Here is a 26901-nt window from a genome sequence, read left to right on the forward strand (position 1 = left end):
GTGACGACCACTTCCCTTCAGAGACCTTTTTAGTGTAGGCTATGAAGTATTGCCAATAGCAAAATTGGAAAGTTTGTACCCTTATGTTTGGTCATGTATATAAATAAATTGAAAGGAAAATTTACGATACATTTTCTTTTTTCTATTTTTTTCATCATCATGGGCGTAGATGCTACTTGCAAATTTGAATTTGTATGCTACTCGTAATTTTGGATTTTGACGAATGAAGTTTATTGAACTCGAACTATGCCTCATGGTTTAATGGAACATTTTTAAATGCAATGTTTATATATCAATGTAATGGATTCTTTACCATGTAAAATTTTTTGACCTATTAAGTGCCTAGGATTGATATTACTGAAGTCGTTAAAATCATGTTCTTAATCACACATCTATTTTTAAAACCTATTTCCTACAAAAGTAGATTATTGAGTAAAATATACTTTTAGTTTAGTGTCTATTTGGTCTATGAATGAACTAACTAAATTCAGGGTATTTGTCAGGTTCTTTTAAAATCAATAGTTGTTTTCTAATAAATCTTCATTCTCCAAAATGTCAAATTTATTCTTTTTAAATCATGATTGATTTGTATATTTAATGGTCAATAAATAAAATTATACAGTATTTAGTTATAATTGTTAATCGTTTATTAAAACATATAACTTTCATTTTAAAAACTAATTTACTTTATTTTAGTGTTGATTTCACTAGTGACCAATATTTTGAAAGCTTCAACTCCAAACTAAGCCTTTAATATGTAATTGAAATGTTGACAAGGGCCAAATGAATTGACTTAAAACTTGTACTAGAGGTAAGAAGATTTGTTCTTATATATATAAATTTGTTATGCTCTATGGGTTTAGATACATCCTTAGACACGATTGTGAGTGTTTTGTTAGTTGAATTTTGCCTTGTTGTATCTTAAACCATTTTCAAATCTAGTCGAGCAAGTATTGGGTGCAAACCTTTATTCAAATTTACGAATTTGATTGATAAAATCAAACTGAACGTTATTCCACTGATTCCATAAAAAAAACAGAAAACATAACAAATCCACAAATATTATGATTTCGAGTCCTATTTACAGAGTTAAGCTAAAAAATAGTCAATATTACTACAAACTTAGCATTATTAATTTTTATCACAAACTTTCAACTTCATCAAAGTTAAATAAACAAATGCTGATAAGTATGACACATAATATTTGATACTCACTTAAAAAGAAAGAAAACCTTTCAACCATGGAAATCGGATTAGGTAATTGTGTACTTGATCCAATAATCCTTTGACGCATGGGCACAAGTCTTAAAAGTTTAGCCTATAATGATTTAAATCTTAAAACGACTCCAAATGATTACATTATTGTACGGCGGGACTTGGATTGTAAAAAGACTCAAGTCTGATTTCCTTGTTAGGGTTCGCTCTTTACTTTTTCGTATTTTGAACGATAAATTCAGATTTAAGATTTTCAATTTTCATCCATTTTGTTGAAATTTGACTGGACTCAAGGGAGAAAAAGCTAAAACACCCAGAAATCGTTGCAAAGGAAGGAGAGGGAAACGGAGTGATGAAAGATTGGAGAAGGCAACAGGTAATTGGTTAGAGGAAACTGTCCTACCTAATTTTATTTGAGATGTTGACTTCTATTTGCCCGTAAGTTTAGATGACTTGACTGTTTGACCCAACATGCTTAAGTTTGTATTAAACAACTCAATAAACATTTATTAAAGTTTAAATTTATTGAGTAATTTTATCTTACTTCTCCACATTCAAACACAAAATTTGTAGTTTCTTACTTTAATATATTAACTCTACTCATGGATCAAATCAACTGTAAATGTTGACAGTAAACATCAAAAGTGAACATTGTGAAAGATTTTGGGAAAGTAAATGTGGCCTTAAAAGACATCTTCAGCACGTAACTCTTTAGATGATTGTTCTTGGAACAAGGTGTAGGTTTTTCCATCTTGCAAGGCTCAATTTTTATTGTGCGACTCTATTATGTATCAATGCATCACAATGGAGGGATACATTGTGAAAAATTTAAACTTCAGACCTTCTAACTGAAGATATATGGTTTATCAAACAAGGTATAGTGCACATAGCCGAGCATGGCCCTACGTAGTTTTATTCCCATGTGGCTGGTAGAGTTTCAAGGGTCTTCTTTTTCCTCAAGATGGATGTACAAAACAAGACTATCATTATGCTATGTAGGGCATGTGTGAACATTTATATAACTCTCCCCCAAAAAGTAGACAGTCCAAAATTTATAAACATCTATTTTATATCGAATACAAAAGAAATCTATTGAAAGGACTTTTAATGTATTTAAGGCTTCCATATCAAATATCACATCAGTACCAATTTATGAAGCTGAAAAATGCAGGCAGAAATATGTCGTTAACAAGAGAAAGGAAATGGCACTGGGTTGGAAACTTTACCATTATTATTATATACCATAAATAATATATGTACGGACAAAATTGGATTTCCAGTTGCTCACAAATTTATGAGCTCGTGTACTCAAAAACCTATATATATATATATATATATATATAAGAAAAAAATAGTAGAAAATTGTGATGGCATCATTCTCCGAGGGTCATCTTGGATGTCTTGCACTTATTGTTTTCGCGATGATTTGAGTAGTGGGGCTTCAACCAAAGATATTTTGAAATTTCACATGCATTGTGGCAGGTCAAAGTAGATGGATTTGCAGTTTCATCCGCATTCTCTGATACGTTTTATAAGACCATCAAGCTTCCAAAAATTCTTCTTTCATTTGCTCCGGCTGTTCCTGTTCGTTAAAGTCTTCAAATGGCGATGACCCACTAGAACTGTCACTTTCGTATGCGGTGGTTTCTCTTGAGGACGAGGGAAGGGACTCCCTCTGTTGGGAAGATGAACCTGTTACATTAATATGTTTGGTGTCAAAGTAAATACCATGTGAAATGATTTGTTATTAATTCCTTGAGTAGAATGTTCAGAGGTCACATCCAGAGATAAGCCCTGTGATGCTCAGTGCTGCGGAGTCTACGTCTACTAGGTTGAGTGTATATTCTTATTGCACTTGACAGAGAAAGAAATAATTCAGAAATTGAGATACCTTTCTGTCTAGCACGGAACTTTTTAGTATGCCGCCTAATAAGTCTTTTTGCTTTCGTGATAGTGAGCTGCCGAGCAAAAGGTGAGAATTCAGCATCAGTGTCACTCCAATCACCTTGGAAATCATTGTCAGCTTCACCCCTCATTGTGCGCAAGACAAATGCTTTGGCCTTGCGACGCTGATTGTTGAAGAGACCCCTGATGGAAGTAACAAATCCATCACCAGCCCCATCACTTGGCCGCTTAAGCCAGGTTATTGGATGTTGATCGGATTTCCCTGCCAGACCCCCTTCATTGTCACTTAAATTGAAGTCGCTGTCAGGAACAACCGTATTGTTGGGTTCCTTTTGACTATGTGCTTTGTCTTTGAACTTCTTACCCTGCATGAGTGGTATTTAAGATTGTAAATAACCGACCCAATAATTGAGAAACTTGAATTCAACTCGGTTGAGTTGAATGCAAAAACATAATACATTCCACATTGCTTCTTCTCTGAAAGCTTAGTTGTTCCAGTTTTCATCATAACCAAGCAATACATTAGTCAGTGACCTGTAGGCTGATAAATTCAAAGGTGAAGGTGACGAAAGCGAAACGTTGGGAAGGAACTTGAGGTGGGGTTGTTACTGGGAACATAAAAAGTGTGACACATGTTATAATGCAGAATATCAGATCTAAAAGTTCACCTGCATTCCTGTAACAGACTTCAAAACTCCCCAGATGATATGCTTTTTAACTCGAGAAAACAGCCTACGCCAAGTCCCAGTGAACTCTACACGATGGAATGTATCCATCAGCAACTTTAGATCATTGACGACAAATCTTGATCCTTCATAAGTAACCAACAGCTCAACCTGTTTCAAAAGTTCGTTGAGTGATTTACCAAGGAATCTACGAAATACTGTTTCAACACTTAATTCAACGACAAACTTCACAAACTGAGCTAGATAACCTGGCTAATCTTGATATTGTGGAACTCCATCATCTTTCGAGGTCTGGATCTTTTCTCATCCTGGGCCTTTATCCCCTTCTTCTCTTCATGGGATGAGCGACCAGCTTTGATAGTTTTAGGATCTTTCAATTTATTAACACCCGATTCATCTGGTTGCTCCATGGAACCCAGTTGTCCACTTTTGGTAATGCTCTGCAAGACAAGTTCAGTAGCAACAGATTCGGCCACAGTCTCTTCCCATGACCTATCAAAAGAAGATGTTCTTCTTAACTCAGGGGCTGAACCGCTGCCAGAATTAGATTTAAGGTTTTGTGCCTTTGATGCCTGCATTGAAAGTATTCGAGACATCATGAGAAAAGGAGCATGATCCAAAGAAGGAAGACAGCTCATATTTGATCAGTTCCAGAGTTCTCAACAGGAGAAACCGATGATCATAACTCCAGCAGTTCCATCTTTCAAAACGAAAAAGATATTATCCAATCCTTTTCCTTTTCTTTTTTATTAACTATTATCAGAAAAGAAAACTGGCCCCATGAGCAACAAGTAAGCTTAAGAAACTCACCTGAGCAGATTCTGCATTGGCAGTTCCTTGACCACCGAGGGAGAAACCTAATTTGGAAAACATCTCTGACTCTTTTGTGTTAGAAGCAGATACTTCCTGAACTGAAGAACCTTTCTTTACACGCCTTGAACCTGCAGCCGTTGAAATCTTCCATGCTTCCTGTAGAAAAACGTGAGCCACTCAAAATCTGTACTTGTGGGAAGCTAAAATAGAAAGTTGACTCCTCTTAAAAACAAAGCTTTCAACTCACCTGCCGTCTTTGTGAATCTTGTTCTTCCTCTGGAAAAAGGTACTCCCACATCATCCGATACATCGTCTCAGTCAAGTGAATTTTGAGGGGATAAATATCCACCTACAAGAGTAAAGAATTAACACATTAAGCAAACAATCATGCACGTGTTCCGAAAATTAGATAAAAAATTAAAGTTATCAAGATAATTCTGCTTCATAACTTTTTCTGGTAAACAGAAAAACAACAATATTTTTAACTGTTAAAGTTTTGTTCATGCAACAGATGCACCAGATAAAGTCTAGCAAATTCCTTTGCAGGACTTGCTGTCTCAGGATTGTTCTGTCTGACAAATCCCTTGCAGGACTTGCTCATTTTCAAGGTGGCACTTTTATCTTTCTTTTGTTAACGTGAAGGGGGGGGGGGGGGGGGGGGGGAAGAGAATGAATAGCTGCAACACATCCACACGTGCAACTATAGTTCATTATCCGATCTTCCACAAAATTAGCGAAAGAGTGAAAAAAACCCACCTTTCTTGTTCACCCTAGTTAAGGTATGGACTCAAGCTCAAAGGGCTTTTTAGTTAGCACCGTGAAACATCTAAATTGGCGATGCCATTAAACCAAACATTTCCTTATCAGCTAACATTATAAAGAATTTTGGTTCTCAAACTACTGTTCGCCATAGAAGAAATGCACAGTATAACAATTTTTTTGTTACTAAATAATACATATACATATTCCTCAAACATTTGGAGAGAACAAGGTCACTAACCTGGAACATTTCAAGGAGTGAATTGCCATCCCTAGGAGCTCCCTGTCTTGCATCCACCCGAAGCATAACTAATCTGCAGCCATTAAAGTACATGCTGTAAATGTCTGAAAACCATATGAAGCAATTAATACCCAAATTTCACAAGGATAGGAAGCTCATTTTCAAAGTGGGAATTATGCCATTTTCGAATATCCAATAATAGCAGAATTTCCAATCCCACTCTTGCACTAGACTTTCTTGAAGCAAGAGCATTAGCCTTGTGTTCAACCCCACAGAGAATGAATAATCCATAAATGCGTGAGTGAATCTGTTAGAGGTCTTAACATAAAAACGGTAATGCATCTGACCAAAAAATGATTATAAAGAACCACCCAAGATAAGTTAAAAAATTTGTATGTTTTGATAAACAGATCTCTATGACATATAGCCAAGCAACGATTAAAAGAAAGAAAAATATAAATCTCATAAAGTGCACACATAAAGGGAATAAAAAAAAAGGCCTACAAAACTTAAAATATTTTATACACAAATAATTTCTTTTTGTGTTTATTTGCGTGTGTTTTTTCTATAAACAGATTCTCTAGCTTAATATGCCTAACCCAATTAACTCGGAGGCACCTACAACTATCCTAAAGCTCAAATCCATCAATGGTTTTTCTTAAGGAACTCACTCAAAGGTTCAAAACACGCCAGCTCTGCAATGTGTAAGACCACATAATTTAGTCAACAGGGGCAACACTTGGAGGTACACTTTACTATTTACATATTTTGTGAGGTTGGAAATGATAATCTTGAATCATCAAAAAGCACGGATTATATTAGAAATTCAGAAGCAATTTAGCATGTGATACAACAAAAACCAAATACTCAGTGGATGGGGGAGTATTGAGACAGACTTAGACTTTCACCAAGATGCAGAAGAAACAAATAGTAAGAGCTGAAAAAAAACGTACTTTCCCCATTCTGTTGGAGGATTCCACGCCGATAGAAGCATGTCAGACTTGGCATTGGGCAAGCAATTACGTACAACAAAATACTTTGTAGTAAACTGAGCGATGCCAACATCTTTGTAATCACGGTCAAAATCATAAAACTGTAGTAACAGATGGTAACCACGTATTAACTACAATAATCAACTACCACAGTAATTGTAGGATTATAACAAAAGTGATGCAGTGTCCCGAAAAAAATTCAACTGACAAGCATTAGTTTACATAAGTCAAGTGAATTTGCTGCAATTTAAAATAAATCATATTGGCTTTTATTGCTAGGATTTCACCAATCCTTTCATCCTGGTTGATCTGTAAAAAATTGAACAATCAAACAACCGCCATATTTCTTGTCTAAAAGGATAACATGAAGCATCTAAACCTAGAAACAATTACTAAACTAGCCCAGTTTTATTATTACAGAAACATCAAAATGTTTTATTAAACAGAAGCATACAAAAAGGGGAGACGAGATATCCCACCACAGCAACTAGGCTAGTTGTAACTAACAAAAATTCTTGGTAATAGGATTTTAAGATAGAAGCTCGCTGAAAGAACGTCTATATAGAGGAGGATTTTAAAATTCTTCTACTCTTCCTCATAGCAGTTTTCAAGTATGGAAGGGGCAACTAAAAAGTGTTTTTGGTATGATTTGTAGGTTCCTTTGAAATTAGAAGTCTCAGTTTCCTCCTGTATTCAAGATCTCTACCTCCCACTTTGGTTTGGTCTTTGTCCTGGGTTGCTTTTCACGATCTTGGCTTATCTCAGTTTGCAGTTTATTGGTTTCTCCAACATACAAGAGGATTGTCATTCTCGATTGCTCACTTGTCTCCAGTTTGGCATTGGCTTTGAAGTTCTTGTGATCTCTAGTAGGTTTTTTTTCAGTGTGTTGGGTTTATAAGGAAGCTCATATGAAGATGTTTACAATGTATTTCATTTGTTTTACTCTCTCTCTCCTCTCTTGAGGGTTTTTGTATCTTTGAGCATTAGAGATGAAGGGCAATTTTAGTCTCTCACCATGTCATTTAGTTCAGCCTCCGCAAAAGATTTACCATCAACAAGCATGCTCCAGACCACTTTATCAATTTTCAAAGAAATCCGCATAGCATACGAAGGACTTTTGTTCTTCTCCTTCTCCATCAATCTTATCTGAGCAGCTTTTTGAAGAGCCATCCTCAACGATGCAGATGCCATCTTCCTAGACTTTTGTGCATTTACAAGCTCTCTCTTTAATCCTTGAACCTGGAAGAATGCACTTTGATTACATATCTCTATCAAGCTAAATATTAAAGCGTAAGAACTGAGAAGATTATGGTCATGGAATATCAACTTAAATGTATGCTGTATCTGTATCTGAATGTTCAAAGATGTAGACTGTATCTGAATGACATTTGTAAAAAATGAAAAAAAAAATAAAAAATAAAAGGGCATAAGTTATAATGTGGAAATAATAGTTCTAATATGTAAAAAAAAAAGGATCAGGCGGCAATCAACCACACTCGAACAAATGCAAGCTCACAAGCAGAGGTAAAATGACAAATTGAAGACTTTTTCTAAATTTAGAGAAACAACATATATTAAAATTACCAAGAACATGATCCACATTTAGAATCATAAAAAGAAGTAAACAAAAACAGTCCAAAAAATTGCTCACCAATAAGGCCTTTCCACCAGAAATCATCCACATCTCACCATCTTTTTCCGGATTTAGATCACTACCACCGTCACAATAGAGAGACAGTTTTCTAATATCATTAACAAGTAACCTCTTTTCCCGTTCTTTCCTTTCAAGGTTGATTTTTGCAAGTTCTACCTCTTCAACACCATCAGGTACAACCTCATCGGCTTCCTCTTCAACATCTTCACCATCTTCTGAAGGAAATGAAAGGCTACTATTTCGCGGCCTGAAATTACATGCATCAATCATGAACTCCTACCTATACATTTTTTCCCCTCTTACTGAAATGGAACTCCTACTTATGCACGTACAAGCAAATTAATAAAGTAAAATATACATTTGTATATCATGTATTGGTTGCTATTTTAAGAGATTTGCAGTTCATGTAACTCTAGGATAATAATGAAAAAAGAAAACTAATAAGATAATCCAAAATTCTAGCAAGCCCTGGCTAACAATATATATATTCGAAGAATACTTATTGAGTAAAAATGAAAGAACACACACAAAAAGAAAAAAAAGGAGAAAGAAGAAGAAAGATGAATTCCACCCATAAACAGCAGAATACAGTCAACAACATTGTGATTCCAAAAAAACTGATAGCAATAGACATAAATTCATGCACATACTTGGGAAGACGTGCAAAGAGAAGGTTTGTTAACACGTCAACCATAACTTGAAACTGACGAGAAGTCATTGTTGCTGTTATATTTGCAGAAGTGAAAGTGAGCTCTTTTAATGGCTTCACCTGCAACAAGATCATTCAAACACATTACACTAAGTTCAAGAATAATACGCTGACAATGCAAATTTAGCCATGAAAGCCAAACATTTAATGAAGACATCTGAACTTGCCACAATTTAGGTCAACTCTCTTAAAACCACATCTATAGATCAAAGCCAAGGCTCCAATGGTTTGATAAGCCCCTCCAACTTTATACTATGTTAAAGTTAAATCCAAAAGTTTAAGCTATTGGGTGGAGTAAATTTAATAATTAATAAAAGTGTCATGGTCTAGAGCCCTTTGGCTTGGACTAATGCTCAAAATACAAGAAAACGAAACAAAACGAAACTATTACCAAGTACACTTAAAGCAATACCTAGAACCAAACAAGATAATTTAGCTGGTAAAATGAATACATTCCTGTTTAACAATAAGACTTAAAAAAATCTGCAAAAAGTTTGGAAAGAGGACCAAGAAGAAGCTTTAACTCAGGCAACTTCTTATCAATCAAACCAAGGTCGTTGCTTGGAGAGGGGCCTTTGTCAACATAATGATCAATTTATCTTGGAGTGGTTTCAGTACATATTTTTGGGCCACGGCTCCTCCAATTGACACAAAAGAAGTTAATGGATCAACTCCTTTTGGAACATGGTTTCTCCATATCTCCTCATGTCACAAATGATGTTACCTGCCTAAAACTTTTGTGCTGCTGTGTTCTAAGCTTCATTTAGATTGGAGTGGTAGTTTTATTATAATCATTACAATCCTTCAGAGATTATTTTTTACCTTTTTGCTCTGTTTTGTTGTAATCAAGGACACCCCCTCTTTTTCATAGTTTATTCTCTTTTGTTGAACTTTTGATTACGCTTCTTGTTCTCCCTATGAAAGGGCCCTTTTTTGTATCTCTTGGAAAACTTTTTTTTCTTAGAAAGTAACTTTGTCTTTGGGGTACAAGTAAAATCTCCTGTCCTTCTATGAAAGTTCACAAGCATTCATTTTTTTTTTTTTGTGAAGAAATCCCAAGTTAAACTAACAAGGATGGGCATTCTGGACACGGCAGGCATTTAGTTCCATGAAACTAACAATTGTGTCTGTGCATAGCTTCACAATCCAAACTGCCTTCGGCTAATCTTGTAAACTATGAAAGCAAACCCATTTTTGGTCTCGACAAAACACAAAATATGATGTTTTTAGGTAAGACTTCATCAGCAGTTCATGCTTTTAGTACTATTATTGTCAATAGAAAGTCACATACATCACCAATGACATTATATCGATAATAATTTTGCATATCATAAGGAGTGGTATCGTAGGGATCTTTAGGCTCACATGCTTCCTCAATCTCAAAAAAGCTCGTTCACCCAAGAAAGAACTCGTTTGAACAATACTCATTTCTCCACATCTACTACAGTTCAGTTTGGGTAAATTGACTAGCTACCAATGCTCGAGGTTTTCCGGATGAGGTCTTGATAAGGTTCAATACTTCATGGGTGGTCTTGTTTACTAATTTGTTTTCACTGATTACCTTGTTTTTTTAATAAGAAACACGTATATTTTTATAACAAAAGAGAACAACCTAAGGGCAAGGGACAAGAGGGCCCTCCCCAAAAGAAACTAGACAATGATGACCTTCCAATTGTTGAAAATCATAGAATGACTATAATTACCAAAGCTTTTGGTGTAATTCGTACTCCACCAAGAAGCTATGTGTTGCAACATAGTCCAAATAAAAAAATCAAAAAAGTTATAGGTATCTTAAAATATTCTACTATTCCTTTCTTTCCAAATGCACTGCAAAAGGGACCGGGTAGCACATCTCCGTAAGATGTTTCCTTTCGGAGTATAATCTCTAATGTTGAGCCCTTTAATCAGCCAACTATCAACCTTACTAGGAAGACAAAGCTCCAAATAAAAATTCTAAACAGAATGTTCCAAGCTTTCCTAGTAAAGAGACAACGCAAAAGTAATTGGTCCAGGGTCTCCTCTTCTTTGAAACAAAGACAACACATCGAGGGGCTGAGCATTATGTGCTGGAATTTATTTTGGAGTTTCTCTTGAATGTTAAGACTTCTATAGGCTAGCAACTATAACTCTTTTATCTTTCATTCTTCTGAACTAGAACTCTTAGTTGTAATTTTGTAGTTTAGCATTTTGTTCTCTTTTGGCTCATTTTGTCCCGTAGTTTCTGGGTTAGACTCATTGCGACTTCTTTCAGTTCTTCTTGGGGAAAGTTGGTTTCTTCGTTTATTATTATAATGTTTTGTAGGGAATGGTAAACTGGTAATGTCGACTTAACTTTCAAAGAATCCTCTAGGAAAGACCACTTCATTGATTCGAAAGATTAAACTTTCCAAAGGTAATACTCACAATAAGATTATTTACTATTTTAATTATTGGTACAATTTGTTGAAGTTGAGAGGCTTTTTTAAGCAGTTTAATATGTTGTCTTCAACTTTGATTTAACTAATTTTCCATGAAGGTTCGTCTAAAGTTTTTACAATATGTTTTTATTTTATACAGTAATTTTACCAAAACACAACCAGGCCTGTTTCCCTTGTGACGAAATAGTATTGACAGCACTTAAAGGCACGTCTGAGAAACCTATGTAGTACGATTCCATGATAAAGATGCAACCACGGGAAAGAATGCTCTTCTACATGTAAAAACTGTACGTTTCTCATCATGTGGAGATGGCTACAGGAAAGATAACTAAACTAAAGTAATGGAAGATGAATAACAAACCTTTAACTCTGGAGTTCCACCCTTGTGCCTTGTGTATCGGAAGTACATGTCACAAGGCATAAACACTCTTTCAAGCAAAGCTCCAGTTCGCTTTACTTTAGGAGAACTTCTTAGAATTTTTGGAAGCCACTGCAATCCAGCCCCTGGATCAACATCAGTTGGTGCAACATGAGCCTGAACATGCTCCAACATCACTGACAACTCCATCCGTTTCCATGTCATTTGGGGTTCACACTCTGAAATTTGTACATTCCCAGTGCCAAGAGCTTGCTCTATCATGTCATGGCCAACTTGAAGGACTGAATGGAATGATCGTGCTAAAACACGCCCGCTAGCAGCAGCAAGCAAGAACCGACCCTGTTTCAGCAACACAAACAATATGAATCATCATTAAAACATCTTTGCATGTGAATGGAAGTGAAAAAGTATAACTGGGTTTTCTTTTGATAAAAAACGTTCGTTGATGAATGAAATATCCAAAGAGATAGATGAAGAGTGACCAATATAACAAATTGACAATATTATTGTTCTTTACAATATAGGAAAAGCATATTTAATTGATGTGATTAATAAAGAAACGGTTTTCCAATTAAAAAACAATCCAAGCTAAACCTGAAATTCAATCCAGAGAAAACGAGAGAGGTTTAAGATGTTAAATATGGATTAAAAAAATGTATCCAATCTGCTCAAGTTTTTTTTTTTTTTTGGTGAAACTGTGATTTAACAATTGGAGAACCTATGTTCAAAATCCATGTCATGTCATTTCTTCTCCAATTAAAAAATGTATTATATTTTTTAATATTGATTTACACTTGTTCGGCCTTCCTTAGAAATTTCATAAGTAAAGAAGAGTGTTAAACATTGGTAAAAGATCAAATTTACTATTATCCAAATCCATCGACTTAAGTTTTTGGGTAAATTAGTGATTAAAAACAAGAAAAGGCTCATATTCCATACATTCAAACTATTTGGCAGAATTCAAAGGAATAAAATGATTGGAATTTCCACACTAATTCAAATAATATAATATGATTGACGATAAAGAAGCATAGAGGAGTATAAAAAGAAACAAATGCCAATACATACATGGAATTCTAAGCGTACACAGGATTCTGAAGCTATATCAAAGTATAATAGACAGTTAGATCTTAAATGACCTTTTCACCTCCACGCCTTTCTCCCACTAAAGAATTTTTTATTAAAATCTTAACATAGATAGATATCTTCTTGGTGAGTAATATTCATATCGTTTTTGAGCATTAAATACATGCAAAAGAAAAACAATGAAACAGATTTGATCAAGAAATATCCACAGAAAAAAACATTAATCAGCATAGGGAACATGTACAACCTTATTTAGCAGTGATATTAGTTGCATGAATCAACAATTACTTTGCAATGTTTGGAAGAAAAAACAAGATTTAGAAACCGCTGTGAATTTAACCCTCACGATAAAGTTAGGGAGTTTGAAACTACTCATTTAACTTACGTTGGCTTCTTCTGAGTGAAGATTGAATTGTGGCCCCACTACATTCACCTGGAAGAGACGAGTCCCTTCATCCTCTTCGTCATCTAACTTTCCATTTTTTCCTGAAAAAAACACTTTTGGCTCTTAGCTCACAAAACATTTGTCAACTAATGACCTGAATAAACTTTTTTCCAATATGATCCCCCATATCCCACACACATGCTTCAATCACAGCAAGTTTCATCAAGGAAGAAGTACAACGTCATTGCCTTACTTATAAGGACTATAATGCTACTATTTCTGTTAAAAACAAATGTCATTACTTCTGCTATAAATGAATGTTCAAGAGTTCAAGACGTACCAGGTGCAGGAGATGATATATTCTCCGTTTTATCTGCAGATGGTAAGTTCTCTGTTTTAATGCAAGGCGATGTAGCAGGCTGTGATTCCGAAGTCTGTGACTGTGATGTGGAAGATGCAACTGTACCATCATTGTTAGGGGGCTTAGAGATCCCGCCATCTTCAGACACTTGAGTTTTATCTTGCGGCTCGTTCTCCTCAAGTAATTTCCTCTGTGCATATTGTCTTGAAGGGGAAGGCTTTGGAGGTTGAAATGCCTTGGATAAACCACCAACAAAAGACCAGACAGCATCTCTGTTCTCAATTGTCCACAGAAGTTTGAGTCCATAAACAAAAATACGCTGACAATTATCAGCTACGATCACATTGTATCCATCATCATCACTTGGATCAGAGCGTGTATGTTCATCACTCTCACTCCCATTTTCAAACTCAGTTCTTACATATGTCATATCAAGGTTTCTTCTTCCAGCCTCTTGCCAAGCTAATAACCTACCAGGGTCAGCCTTTGGAGTCTGCCTCCTAATTGTGAAATAATCAGATGACAAAAGGAATCCACGATCGTGGGGTTTTTCAGTTGAACTACTCGTACTATTGCCTTTCTCCACAGGGACTTTATCCATGGAGGCAGATTGTGAATTTTTTCTGGTCATTTGAATTGCTTTTGCAATACTGCTGCAATTTTCTCTATCTATAGAAGCTTTTGGCATATGAAGATCGAGTCCTTGGTAGACAAGATCAAGGGTATCCCGCTTGCACTCAAATGTATATTTCTGCTTGCCTCGACTGTAACCAAGTTCATACTTCAGGTTTGCCATGCTAAAAGTCAATCCTTTAGCAGGATCATCGTCATCTAATGGCACATGTCTTATCTCAGGAGTTGTAGCATCAATTCTGAACATAAACTCAGTCATCACTTTGTCCAAGGCCAAATTACCAGATCTTACAATCCTAGGAACACCAAAACGGGCCCATCTAGAGAAGGTACGGAGTTTGTGAGGAGGTAAGTAATTCAAATTCCAGAACTTAACAATCCAAGCAAGATCATGAGCTCCAAAATTCAGTATTGTAGAACACTCACTAGTTTTCTCAACATTATCCAACAATTGTTTCTCATCCAAAGTAAGAGGGGGCCTAAGTGAGAAATTCCATCGGAGTGACAGAGAAGTAGATCTAAATGGATCAAAAACTATTTCACGAGCTTTTCCTTCAATGGGAAGTGAATGTAGATAATGGTTCAATGGTGTCCCAGAATCACATTCCCAGTCCATGTTTACTTCAAGGGTGAAAACTGTTGTTTCAAGTAATGGACCTGATATGCCTTGAGGAAGTTTTAGACCACGAGTATTAGCCATACTCTCCAAACTGCTGGTTAAAATTTTAAAATCCTTGGCAGAAACAAAGACACGACCATCTGACTGCTGGATCTCCATTTGACCAGTTAATATTTGAAGTTTATCAAGTTTTTCATAAGGATCAGTGGTCGCGAGAATATTCCAGCGTGTCTCAGAAAAGCACAAAGTGATATTTCCATGTATGTAGTACCTCATATCATCCCACCACGGTAAGCTCTTCTCTTTTTTTGGAGGCAGAATAAGTGGACCAGGATTCCTGACACTTAGATTAGCCCTTCGTAAGGCCACAGTGAAAGCATAACTGACATCAGCAAAAACTGGTTCATATCCGACACCAAAAGATAGCTCTGCTTTTTTAAAATGTATGGGCAAGTTTGAATATGTCTTCATAGCAGGAGTTGTACCACTAGCAGAGCGTAACATCTGCACTTTTCTCCATTTCCCAACGAACACATCTTGTTGTATTTGAGGTTGAAAACTTGTAGCCTAGTTGGAAAGCAAAAATATAGCCATAATCACATGAGACACATTCCTGAATCTTAAATGCAAGGCATGACTGCTTATAGCTACATGTAGAATGTTACAAGGCCAGGTGATCGGAAAAGATAAGCAGTAAACAAATGTCCCATTAGGGTTCTGCAATCATGATAACATTAGAAGTCTGAATACCCCCAATCGATATAATCCTTCTAGTGTTAATATGTTAGCCAACCGTTTAAAGGGAGAAGGTCCTCCAAAAAGAGAAAAAGGTTTAAGGTACACTGTTGCTTGCAAGTATTCAAGAAAGCTTTAGTTTTCACTTCCCTAAATAAAACCCACCATTCTTCCTCAAGTAATTTGGGTTTTACCCTTTTTTTATTTGAAGCCTCATAACATTCTTTGTTCGGTTTCCGAATATAGTTGGCTCGAGGTTTTATTTTTCTTCTTTGGGGTTGAAATTCATTTTACTTAGAATCAAAAGAATTCTAATTTACTGTTTCCCCCATCCCCACTTCTTTCCTGACCTTACAAAGAACTAATACTCTCTTTATCTCTCTAAATGCAAACATCCTCCACTCTTTCTTTCTCCCTCCCTCTCTCAATAAAATTAATTTCGTTTTTTTGATGAAAAATAAATAAAATTAATTTCATGGATAAATGAAATTGAGGAAACCTCCAATTGACAAACATAAAAAGAGATTATTGAAATTTTAAAGACCTCATTCGTGTGAATGAATTAAAAGCATATCCTATCACTTGTCAAATCTACCGACTCTGGCATGTCCGGATGAACAAAGATAATAGCCTGCTGCCCTTTCACCTTCTCCAACCCCCAAAAAAATTATAAAAAAATGTGCATCTATAAAGATAATGAAGAAGTCATAACAATGATGAGCAAGCCATACGAGCGTACATGGAAATGTGTAGGAAAGTTACCTGTTGTGCCATCACAAGACAACCTTCACATTTACCAGAAGTTGCAGAAAATAGAGGAAATGTGTAATCTCTCAACAGAACTGCAAGAGAGCCTGCATTCAAGAGTATATTTCTCCCGTACAGCCGTGAGAATGGTATGTTTTCCTGAAGACAGACAGGATCAAGCTTGTTTAGAACGCCTATCATTCCAGCATCTCCACCATCAATTTTCGTCAAGGTAACATCTAGATCTGTAGCAGTAATGGACATAAGAGAATTTCTGGCGGTGCTGGGTTTAAAACCAGATTGAAACCCTTCACTACAGGCACCTGAACCTTCTGATGGAACTAAATTCTGACAGGCACGATAATAAGATTGAAATGATTGTCGATATATTTCTTCTCGCATTTTGAGCACATCTGATGGATTTTGTGGATCAACTTCCGTGCCATTATAGCACATATTCCTTTCTTGAGTAGATTCAATTGTATCAGCAGTTTTTGGAGTCTGGCTTGCTTTAGAGATTAAATCGTCAAGAAATTTTATCCTAACAGCTAATTCAGAAGCTTCATTTCTCAATAGCTTATAGTGTTCATCAAGCCATCCCTGCAACGGCTCCTCCTCAATATCAGCAGTTAACTTGCGTATGCAAAACTTCAAACTCCCAACTTTGGTTGAACTAGGTTTTTTAGATTTTGAGCTTTCTTTCTTTATTGGAAAAACGAGAGACGTTCGAGCCGCAGTAATAATCTTCAAAGCACGCAGCATATCCTCAACTGAGTCATCAATGGCACGTAACTGCAACCGGTATGGCATGCAAATATGTATGTCCAAACCTTGAATAACCCAGTCCCAAGTGGTAGCAGGCATTTTCGTATCACACGTACCAGTGGACACACTAGGAATACGTGAAATTTGCATTCTGCTACTTTTGAATACTCTTGAACCATTGAAACGAAGTAAAAGTCCTTCTAGAAGTACCCCTATACGTGCATTTTCAGAAAAGATGGACTGAACCTGAACAACTGCATCAACTCCATCTCCAGCCTGAGCATAAACTCTCAACATTTCAACATCAACAGCAAATATTGATTCCTTTTTCTTGTGCTTATCAGGCTGTCCTGATTCAGATATGGTTTCTGTCTTTTGTACAGTATCTCTTGAGTTTGAAGCATCTTCTGTTTGTGTGTGATTATCTCCCTGGACCTTGTTGTTATGCACAAGTAGTTTCAGCTGAAGTCCGAGTTCAACAAGAGATAGATGAACATCAGGGTCCCACCTGACTGAAATATCAGTAGCACTAAATAGAGAGCACACAGAAATCTCCTTGAGACCCCCAGAACGACGAACGAACTTGGCATTTTGCATGTCAAAAAATGTCAGTTTTGTATCTTTCCCATGTTCCTCCAAATGCTCCTGGTACATTGACCTAGCTCTCTCAACTTCAACTTGTGTGGACTGTTTTTCCTTATTCACACATAAACTGAGATGAAAAATATCGAGAGCTATGGTATAATTTAGCCTTTTGCATTCATCAGACACTGTAGATATCACGTTTGCACAACGAGGTGTGCCATCAGAATTGACACTTATAACAACTTGACCACCTTGTGATCCATAATAGACACGTTTAGGATCTGCAACAGTCGTGTTCTCTAAACCTACATCCCCACACAAGGTTATGGAACATCTTTCAAGATTGAGTTTCAGAAGTTTGGTCCCTTTCCCCGATGATTTAGTTGAACGATCTCCTCTGCTCTGTGTGGTTTTCTTTCGAGAACCAGAGAATTGTTTTAAAAGTGATTGCAAAATCATAGCAGTTGAAACAAGTGATTCAATACGCTTGAACGTAAAATAGACACCCATACCAGTCACATCAACAGACAACACCAGTTTGCTTCTAAGACCCTCTTCTTCAGATTGTTCGATGTCCTTTTTCCCCCAATCCAGACTTATCTTAGCTATGTGTATCAAAGAACCTGCATTTGATTCCACAGCAAAAGGGATTTCCTTCAGGCACTCTTGGTATTCATCGGCCAGGTGCAAATTCAGTTCACCCAGCTCCAAGTGTACTGCAGTTCCAATATTTGATATATTATTTGCAAACACGTGTGAAGATTGTGAACAGCCCTGCGACAACATAAACAAATGAACATGGCATATGCTCAACGCAATTGACAACTGGTAGATTAAATAGTATAGGTTAAAATGACATTTTGGTCCTCATACTTTGAAGTTTGTTCAATTTTAGTCTTTGTATTTTCAATAAATCTTAAATTTAATCCCAATGCTAGTTTATTGTTGATTTTTTAAATAACTTTTGGTTATTTCTCATTTGTTGGCATTTACACTATAAATTTTGACAAAATATTCCCGTATTATATTTCTTTACATGTAATAATTATTATTACTATTATTAGTCCATTATCATTATCATTATTGTTATTGTTATTATTATTATTATTATATTTACCTAATTTCGATAAAAATTAACTTTAAGGAACTAAATTTAAGATTTATTGGAATACTAGAACTAAAATTGGACAACTAAAAGTAAAGATTAAAATTGAACAAACTTCAAAGTATATGAACCAAACTTTTAGTTTAACCAATAATATAATATGAACAAATGAACAGCTACAAATATTGGTCCATACTTGTTTCCTATCAAATAAATAAATAAAATAAAGAACAATCATTCTTGCAGAATAAATATCTTAACTATAAAGAAAATATTTTAGAGCACAGAATAGATTCCCTGGTAATTCCAAGATAAAAAGAAGTGAATAGATATAAGCACATTACTTACATGATACAACGGTGAACCACTTATACTATAAAGCACAATAGTCATTTCAGGGGCCGAGACCGTACATGTCCACATGATGAGTTTGGGTTTGGACTCAGAAGATTGTGGCTTTTCGAAAGGTGTTTCCTTCTTCAGAACCATCTTTTTATTTTTGGAAGAATGGAGACGCAACCATGGCTTAAGTCTACTCATTATTATGTTGCACTGAGTACCTCCCAACTTTAAGTCCACTTCGGCCCTAATAGGTGATGCTGACTGAAAAATAAAAGAATCATGAGGAATGATGATGGGTGTCACTAATTAAATATTTACTGCTTAGCAACTACACGTTATAGGCAGAATAGCAAAGAACAGACAACTCCAGCATAGCAACAGCACATCTATTCTGTAACATAAGGAAACTATATCTTAAAAAAAAAAACTGTTGCATTGAGATGTCATATTCTAAAAGACTACGCTTGGTAACAGCTTAAACAGAGGGAACACAAAGATTTGAGGACTTTATTGTAGGTTGCCTTCTCCATTTGTGTTTGATACCCCCCATAGCATAGGGAAATTTGGCTTGTCCCGTCTGTCTGTTTGACTTGATAATTCAAAGCCTCTCATTTTTTGTAGAAAATAATGCATACATATGTTAACCTATCATATGCATTGGATGTCATGGTGTTTTTGGCAAGCACATGGGCAAGTGATCATATTTGGGAAAAAAGTTGGTGAAAACTACATTTTCTTAGATCTGCTTCCAACTTCACTGGTCACATTAATCAGCATCTCATGTATCTGACTCTGACTCTGACGTAGAGTCAGCTTACCCACATCCAGAAAATGAGTTGAATTTTCTGCTCTGCTCTGCACCATAATACTTAATTACAACAGTGAGTAAAAAGCACTCCAAGAAGGGTTAATAATCCCCCAATGAAAAGCTCCTTACACATAGAAGAAACATTGAACTTAAAGATATAAAAAAAGGCCGTTACTGAAGTTTATCCTCTTACCATGCAAGGAAAAAGAGTGCAACCACCTCAAGTACTACTTTATCAAAATTAATGATAGATGAAACAACTAACCAAGGTGTATTAGAAGAAAAATGCACTCAATTGTTGATTTTACCAAAAAGAATACCAATTTCGGAGTACATTTCTCAGCTATCATCCTTCAATAAATCTTTGCCTCTAGCTGATAGTTGTCTCTCTTGAATGAGAACAATTTCATAGATTGATTTTTCTAAAAAGGAAACGAATCTCATTTATTATGAAAAATGACACAGAGCTCAAAGTACGAGAAGATTATACAATGAGCAATTAAAGGACTAGGGATTAGTATTTTCATTGATTGATGAAATAAGGAAGCAACCCCAGCACAATTTCTAGTCCATAATTGTCTCTCAAGGGGAGTGTTCTATCTATCAAAAGAGCCAACAAAAAAATTCAGGATTTTGGATGATTTGATTCATTAGTAGTGATGATTGGGAGTAAAATTTTCTAATTGATAATGAACAGAGAAGATTTCTTCTGATGAACATAAAGAAGGGGTTCTTTGCAACATTTTTGAGATAGAAATTGTTTCATGAGTCACAATCACAAAGTTCTCCTTGAAGACAAGTCTAAAATAATGACACCTTATCATCTTTTGTGAAAATGACCTTGAGACATACAGATGTTAAGTCATGGTTTTTTGAAGTACTAGTTTTTACCCCTAAATATAATGGATTAGAGATAGTCTAAGGTGCCTTCACTAATAATCTAACATTGGGAGGTGCATTGTTCTTTCATTAAGAACACCTCGGGAGGACAACACTGCAAGAGCAAGACATAAAAATACAGCAGGTGTCCGCACCCCCCTCCCAAGTGGAAGAGAAAGAAAGGAGATTCTTGGAGCAACCCAACTTATGGCCTGATTATGAGAAAAGCCCTTATTACTACACTCTGGAGGTTCCTCTCAAAACTCCTCAAAACTCGAGTCTTCTGGTATTTTGTCCAATACTTTTATGTGGCTTTGTATAGGTTGTTGGCTTTTCAGGCTTTGTTATGGTTGTTAACTCCTTCGTTTTGGATACTTCATTTTAGAGAATAGTGAAAGTTTGGGCACTCCTTTGGTTTTCCAGTGTTCAATCATTGGCTGTTATTGTGATTGAAAAAGTTTGTATCGTCAAAGTTTAAGCCAGGTAGTTTGGTTTGTTTATTCAAGTTTATCTTTGCTGCCTCAAAGGATTTTGTAACTGTTGTCTCACCTTGGTTTGCAGTATTTGGTTGTGGAAGCTTTTATCCTCATCAGTATCTTTGGTTTTTTCCTTTTTATTTTTTTTGGTAAAGGAAACCATTTGTTGATATGATTACAGTTACTGACTAAGAAGGATAAACTAAAATGAGCGGGAAGGGTGTTTTGTTTTACACCAAGAGAAAGCAGTAGACAAAACAAGCTCCAAAAAGCGAGTAAAAGAAGAAAATGAATCACTAAAGAGTTTTATATTCCTTTGACCCCATAAGACCCAAAAAGAACGCATGAATAAAGGTCAACCAAATCATCTTCTTAGTACCATCAAAAGGATGACTCACAAACAAAGATGCCAAAGCGTTAAAGAAGTTATTAGGACAAGTAAATGCAGGCAAGTAACCCACAACCAAATGCAGACAAAACAAGACCCCAAAAGCTAGTAGCAAAAGAACAGTGAAAAAACAGATGAACTGGTGATTCAGCATGCCTGTGACATACATGACACCAAAAGGGAGAAAGAGACATAACACAGACAACATTGCAAACGGTTGGCAGTAATAATGCCATCCCAAATCACATAGTAAACAGACTAATGCTAAAAAATAACTTTTCATTCATGAAATGAAAAGAGACTAATGCTAAAAGATATAACAAACATAACTTTTGAAAAGTATCTTCGTTCTTCTCGTTGTTTGAAAGCATTGTTCCCTTTTGGTCTTCTTTTTTTCTTTCAACAGGGGACAATGGGATGAGAGTAATGCTCAAAGAAATGAATAACTGGAACGAGAGTAATGCTCAAAAATACAAACTCCGCAATGGAGTAAAAAATAGAACATAAATGCCAATAGCAACACAAAAGGATGCACACTGAAAATCGAGTCAAATACAACTCCAAGAACCAAAAGCTTTAAACATAAAAGAACATGAAAAAAAAACTAAAAAAATTAAGCTCCAACCAAAAAGAAAAATCATCTGGGAGAAAAGCATTGGGCCCCAAAACGCCAAGTGTGAGAACTACTGAACCCAAGCCTCAAACTCAATAGAACACCAAGTGTGGAAACAAGTAGACCAACAGAATGAAACAACAAACCAAAAAAAGATTGCACAGCAATAGACCAAAAGACCTTGAAAATATCCCCATCAGAGGAAAACAAGACCCCAAGAAAAATGGGACTTTAAGAATCTCTACAGATAAAAATCCCAGCCCAAAAATTTCATGAAGTGCTAAAGTTTCAAATCAAACAAGGCTGACGCCATGTCTTTTCAATGAAAACACCTTTCATTGAGAAGAAATGAAAAAATACACATGCAAAAGAAACTAACCCCACAAAAATAGGGGAAGATCCCTCTACAAGAGGGGACTCCTACTATGTAACAAAATGCCTACGATAATTACAATAGTCCTATGAAATTGAAGCCCAAATAGACACATGAAAACAAACGAGGGACCAAACATCCGAAGGCTCCCTCTCCAAACCCCTAAACGCTCCTATTCCGCTCACCCCACAAGACTCAAAGAACTGCACCCTTGCACACCATAGAAAATGGCCTTCCTCCCAAAAGGCAAACACCATTATATTGTAACTACCAAAGATCTAGGAGAAAATGCCCACACCAGAAGACCGAAAATCTTTACCAGAGAGAATTTGTCAGAAATCAAAGGAGAAGACACTGGATTTGCTTCAACCATAGGCTCTGAAATAAGTGACCTGAAAATAGATGATTATAGGCTTTTTACAAATAAATCCTCACAAGTAACTCCTATTTCTTTGGTTCCTCTATAAGAAATTATTCTTCTTCCCCACTGCTTACACTTACAATTGATTTTCATCAACAAAAAGAAAATTATTTTAGGAAAAGAGGGTTGGCTGGACCCCTTACAGAGGTTCGTTTCAAGGGTTGGGATTGGATGAGTTAGGCATCCTAAGCCCAACCCTTATTTGGAGGCTCCCTACACTTTATTTTTTATTTTTTTGCTTTTATTTTTCTTTCTAAGAAAGCTCGTTAGTCAACTTCTAGACAACACCTCTAGTGACCGTCAGCAGCCAACCTTCAACTGTGACAAAATTCCAGCTACCAACTCCAGCAACCGCAGCAACCAACCTCCAGTTGCCACTAGCCACACTTGAAAAGCATTAATTAAAACATTTTTTAAAGAAAAAATTAATTAATTAAAATACTTTTAGTATATAACAAACCAAACAAATTTGTATATTAAAATGCTTATTAAAAAAGAGTTTTCAAATACATTTGTGTTTTTATTTTAAAGGAGTTTTTATCAAAAGTGTTTAAATAAAAATGAATTTTTGAAAAATCTTTTTTTTTCTACATCATTCCTAATACACTCCTTAGTTTAATTACAATAATATTTTTTAAAATACAATTTCTCATTCTTCTACTTTTTTTTTCTTTTTTTTTTCTTTTTAATTATTATTATTATTATTATTATTAGATTGTCTTTTTTAATTATGTGTGTGTGATAATAGAACACATACGCATATAATAATAATAAAAAAACCAACCTTTTTCAAGTTAGTTTAAGTGACAAAAGTCTGAAATTTTATTTCAAAACCTAGTAAAATGAAAATATTATTAAACAAAAAATCAAATAAAATTATAATTTTTGTCAAATCTATATTTCAGTTTTCTTAAAAAAATATATATTCATCTAAATTTTTTAGTTTATTTTAAATTTAACTACATTGAAATAATTAAGATGACAAATTTAAAGTAATCTAAAATAATTTATTAAGACAATGATTAAATACAAGAAAATATTTTAAAAACTCAAGATTTAAAAATTTGCACTTCATTCCCAGGCTTTTTAAGCCTTCACTCCAAATATGGATTTACCAAACACAGTTTCTTAAACTCATGCTACCTATACCTCCTAGCCTAGCCTCCAAGCTTAGCATTCTCAGACTTAAGATTCCACACTTGCGCACCAAATGCCGCCTTAATAAATAGAACATCTGACCCAGGGAAAGAGTTGATGGATTGCTTAAAGAGCTTGACATGATTCAAAGACTGATATTGTTTTGAAACGACATTATGATGCATTATCAAGTGTGAAGAAGAAATCAAAAGATGAGTACAAGATTCCTCTAGAGCGTCCAAATTACTCTCCAAGCATTCAGGGATAATGAGGACTTCTTTCTTTCGAGAATAATGCATTGGGAACGCTTTCATAAACTTTGGCTTCAACTTGAGGAGATGATGCAGGCATTTGAATTATAGTAGCAGCCACTTTAGGACCATAATCACCTAGGTCATTTGAATTAAGAAGATGATGCTTTAAAGAAGCTTTTGAACAAACATCTACTTATGCAACTTACGATCATTGACAACATAAAGCTTCATCTTCCATGACCATTTTTAGCCTCTTTAAATCAACCAACTTAAAAAATCCTTAAATGATAATTCACAATGAAGTAAATTACTTGAACTTGGAGGATCAACAACTATATCACCAAACTGGAGAGAAAACTTATCAACGTCACCATTCTGAACGATCACTTCGGCTAGAATGAAGCCACAAAAGTTGGCATATCCATAGCTACGTCTGTAGGTGCATATCCAACTTCACTTAAAATACAGTTTTCTGGCTCTTTGCTTTGTATCCTTGTTATGCTTGTCTCTTTTCATTTTACCAAAAAATCTTTTAAAAAAAAAAATTAAGAAAGAGTAGCTCATGTTAAACATTTTCAGGTCCCTTGATTTTTTAATATGGAATCCTCAACCGTAAGAGAGGAAGTATATTAGATTATCTTAAATTTCAACTGATGCAGCCACTGCAGATAGGGAAATGTCATATAATTTAACAGGATATGGTTGACCTTCATCACTTTGACAAGACAAAGACCAAACGTTCATTAAAGCTGAATGAACACCAAGGAACAAATTATGATTATGAACGAGGTGAAGAAAATAAACAACCTTAAATTTGTAATTGAGGATACTCACTTGTATTGGAACATAAAGGAAGATAACTATATCGACTTTCAGTATCTCCAAAAAGGAAGTGCCAGCCTCTCTGAGTAGCTGAAATAGAAGGGAACATGGTTAAAAATATTTAGCTAACTACATGAGAAAACATTTAAACTGAGAGCTGAAAGTTTCCAAAACAAAATGGTTTAAACAATACATGAATCTCACTGAACTCCATTTGTAGATCAAGACGTGCAGTCTCCCCTAAATCCTCTAAGCAGCGTGATTTGATTATCCTAAATTGAATCCCCATGATGTTGTTTTCAACAGTAATCTCATGCTCACGATGCATAAACATAACATTCAGTTTAGGAAGACTGAAGGAAACCTGTCAAGAACACATGTTTATCAGTTTCACTATAAAATTCACTGTGCCGTGATAAATGCAACCAGAAAAATAAATAAAGTCACATCTTAACTATTTGACTTCGGGTTTTAGTTTATAAAATAGGCTTATAAACATTACTTTAACCCATGATTTATTTGTTTTGTTATCTAGTTTCAAGAGTTTCAAAATCCAAGTCAAGTTTTGAATACTAAAAAAGTAGTTATTCAAATCTCTAGGAAAGATAAAAACCATTTTCAAGCACATGCAATATTCATTGGTTCATCTATCAATCAATTTGGCTTGCTATCAAAATTATAAAAATTAAAAAGAGGGGAGAGAGAGAGAGAGACGGAGAGAGAAGGTATCTTAAAGTATGGGTTAAAAGAAGGAAAATCAAGCAAGACATGGGCCTCATGGCCTCTATTTTGCTCCAACAATGCATCTACTCAGAATCAAATTATGATTGGCCAGGAGGAAAGGATGGTTATAATCTTTTTCCTAATAAAGAAAACCAGGGCTGCAAACATTCATCAAGGAAAAGATAAATTTTCACCATAAATCCAAACTCCTAATCACAACATGAATCTTCCACATCAAAAGGGCCCAGATGATTTTCAACAGCTCTAGAGCAACATATCAAGCCTTGAATGTTAAAGAGTGATATTGTTGTCCAAGAAGATGCCTAAACTAGTTAGGAAAAATGTTGATACCATTATCTTTTAGAAATCTCAAGTGATGGAAATAGGATCATTTCTTTGAATGTTAAAGAGTGATAGCTTGTCCATTTCCAAATTGTAGTTTAACCATTTGACAAGCATCTGCCCTTTGACCCGAAAAACCCAATTAACCCAACCCAACCTGAAAGGTTTGAGTTGGGTTATCAACTCATTTGGGTTCGATTAGGTTAAAATAACTAAAATTTCTAATGGTTTGAGTTGGTTCTTTGGATCATCTAAAATAACCCAGACCAGTCCGAAACAACCCAAACCTATTATTAATTTTAAATTTTATGTTTTTTACTTATGATACAATTATTATAGTTATTTTAATTTTATTTAATTTCATAAATTTTTTGGATAATTTACCCTCCAAGAACTCCTTAAAAACAATTTTTTGGCACTTGGGAAAGAAAATGTTCATAATATAAATTGAAATAGAGTTGTCAATCTTAATTCAATATTTGAAAATAATTAAATAAATCTTTTACAAAATTTTACTTATTTTGAGGACACA

General features: G+C 35.3%; 1 protein-coding gene across 1 annotated transcript in view; it reads right to left on the minus strand.

The window, feature by feature from the left end:
* Nucleotides 1–2424: 2424 nt before the first annotated feature.
* LOC103488114 (protein SABRE) overlaps nt 2425–26901 on the minus strand; it is a 28907-nt gene continuing 4430 nt past the window's right edge. The window contains exons 6-23 of the mRNA XM_051082325.1: nt 25498–25668; nt 25317–25394; nt 19140–19394; nt 16352–18460; nt 13582–15421; nt 13242–13342; nt 11753–12109; nt 8916–9034; nt 8263–8512; nt 7626–7850; nt 6573–6712; nt 5620–5692; nt 4867–4968; nt 4617–4775; nt 4055–4378; nt 3789–3956; nt 3107–3485; nt 2425–2907 (exon numbers count right to left, since the gene is read on the minus strand). Coding sequence (XP_050938282.1) covers nt 2756–2907; nt 3107–3485; nt 3789–3956; nt 4055–4378; nt 4617–4775; nt 4867–4968; nt 5620–5692; nt 6573–6712; nt 7626–7850; nt 8263–8512; nt 8916–9034; nt 11753–12109; nt 13242–13342; nt 13582–15421; nt 16352–18460; nt 19140–19394; nt 25317–25394; nt 25498–25668 — 7002 coding nt within the window. The 3' untranslated portion in view covers nt 2425–2755. The remainder of the gene's footprint in view (nt 2908–3106; nt 3486–3788; nt 3957–4054; nt 4379–4616; nt 4776–4866; nt 4969–5619; nt 5693–6572; nt 6713–7625; nt 7851–8262; nt 8513–8915; nt 9035–11752; nt 12110–13241; nt 13343–13581; nt 15422–16351; nt 18461–19139; nt 19395–25316; nt 25395–25497; nt 25669–26901) is intronic.

The sequence above is a fragment of the Cucumis melo genome, chromosome 3 (assembly GCF_025177605.1).
Source record: "Cucumis melo cultivar AY chromosome 3, USDA_Cmelo_AY_1.0, whole genome shotgun sequence".
NCBI classification, from domain to species: domain Eukaryota; kingdom Viridiplantae; phylum Streptophyta; class Magnoliopsida; order Cucurbitales; family Cucurbitaceae; genus Cucumis; species Cucumis melo.